The sequence below is a fragment of the Geospiza fortis genome, unplaced genomic scaffold (genome assembly GCF_000277835.1).
Source record: "Geospiza fortis unplaced genomic scaffold, GeoFor_1.0 scaffold61, whole genome shotgun sequence".
Taxonomy (NCBI): Eukaryota; Metazoa; Chordata; class Aves; order Passeriformes; family Thraupidae; genus Geospiza; species Geospiza fortis.
This window is the reverse complement of record NW_005054430.1, coordinates 1,832,783-1,834,468: the sequence shown is the minus strand read 5'-3', so window position 1 is coordinate 1,834,468 and position 1,686 is coordinate 1,832,783. Positions and strand designations below refer to the sequence as shown.

Here is a 1,686-nt window from a genome sequence, read left to right as displayed (position 1 = left end):
ACCCCCTTCTGCCCCGAGAGCGGCGCCGCCGACCCCGAGGGCTGGCACCACCCCGGGGCCGCCCTGTGGCCCCCCCAGCCCGGCCCCCTGGCCCGCCCTGGGGCGCCCAGGAGCCAGGGCTGCCGGGCAGGGCTGGCCCCCATCCACTCCCGGACCAACCTGGTGGACGCGGAGCTGCTGGAGCCCGATTCGGACTTCTGACCCCACAGGGATGTGGGCAGGGCGTGGGGGCACCAGAACCCACCTGATGCCGCAGGGATCCATCCCGAATGTTCCACCCACCTGAGCACGTCCCGTTTCTCCCCTTGGAGGATTTGTCTCCGTGCACTTCCCAGCCTGGAGAGGTTTTGGGATTCCAGCGTCACCGGGAGAAAGGAGCTGGCAGTGGGACCAGCCCCAGCTCCCACAGGGATTTAGGGACCAGGGGGACACCTGGGGACAGCCTAGATCAGGGTAGATTTGGGGCAGCTCTGCCCCACCCACGGCTAGAGGTACGTAGAGCTCACCCCCACTTGTGCCAATAGCAATTTTTTTAAAAATTTCTGATTTTTTTTTAATGTTTGTATCATGATGCCTCTGTTCGGGGTGAGCCCAGTCACGGGCAGCAGCAGCAGCAGCAGCATCCCTGGTGTGCCCCCCTATTTTGGGTTCACCCCAATCCCTTCCGAGACCCCAAAGTGCCTTCCAGCTCCCCAGAGAGCTGAGCCACACCCAAATCAGGATTAGTGGGGTGGCAGCACCAGGGAGATGGGACAGGGAGCACCTTGGGCTACCTGGGTGCTCCTGAGCACAAAAATAACCCCAAAAACCTCGGGGTGCTCGAGGTGAATCAGGGTCAGCAACCCCCAGAGCAAAGCTTTTTTTAATTATTTTTTTAGAATAAAAAAAAAAAAAAATTAAAAATCAAGTCACAGCAAACCCAGCGGAGCCCTGAGGCAGGAGGGCTCCAGTCCCTGCTGGTGTTTGGATTTTCCCTATTTTTATTAAGTCCTGGTAGGCTCCTGGCTTCTTTTGTTTTTTTTTTTTTTGTTGCTATCCCAGTGACCTCCACGGGTTCATTTTTGCTGTGTAAAGGAAAAACCCTCCTGTATCAGTATTAAATTTACAGATTTTCAATCCCAGTGGCTGCCCTGGGCTCTTTTTTGGGAGGGGTCCATGAGGGAAAACACTTTTGGCGGGGGGGAGCTTGTCCTGTCCTTTCTCCTAAAACCCTCTTGCTTTAAAAACTGCTTTAAAGTGTTTCAAACTGCTTTAAAGCACCTTAAAAATGATTTAAACTGCTTTAAAGCACATTAAAAACTGCTTTAAAGTGCTTTGAGCCCCCTGCTCCACCTGCAGGAGGGAGCTCTGAGGGGCTGGAAATGCCCTTGGGGGCTGTGGGGACATTTTTGGGGACAACTGGGCAGTTTTGGGGACAACTGGGACCTTTGCCAGCAGGTGGCATCATGGACTAAAATATCCCCAAACCCCCAAAATCTGGGCAGCCCCAAATTTTGGGGTGCTCCTGGGTGGGGTCCCACTGAGGCATTTGAAGTTTCCCACGGTGCTGGTGCTTTTTTTGGGGGAAAAATGCTGCTTTTGGAAAAGATCCCTTTTTTATTTTGCTTGAGGGCCCTGCAGCTGCAGGGTTTGGTTATCCTGCAAACCAGACCCTGAAATTTAGCTGGAATTGGTCAGTGAAAATTG

The 1,686-nt window shown here is 53.9% G+C and overlaps 1 protein-coding gene across 1 annotated transcript in view; it reads left to right on the top strand.

Moving 5' to 3' along the window:
* SMO (smoothened, frizzled class receptor) overlaps positions 1-1,121 on the top strand; it is a 5,278-nt gene extending 4,157 nt beyond the window's left edge. The window contains exon 12 of the mRNA XM_031061901.1: positions 5-1,121. Coding sequence (XP_030917761.1) covers positions 5-201 — 197 coding nt within the window. The 3' untranslated portion in view covers positions 202-1,121. The remainder of the gene's footprint in view (positions 1-4) is intronic.
* The last annotated feature ends 565 nt before the right edge of the window (positions 1,122-1,686 follow it).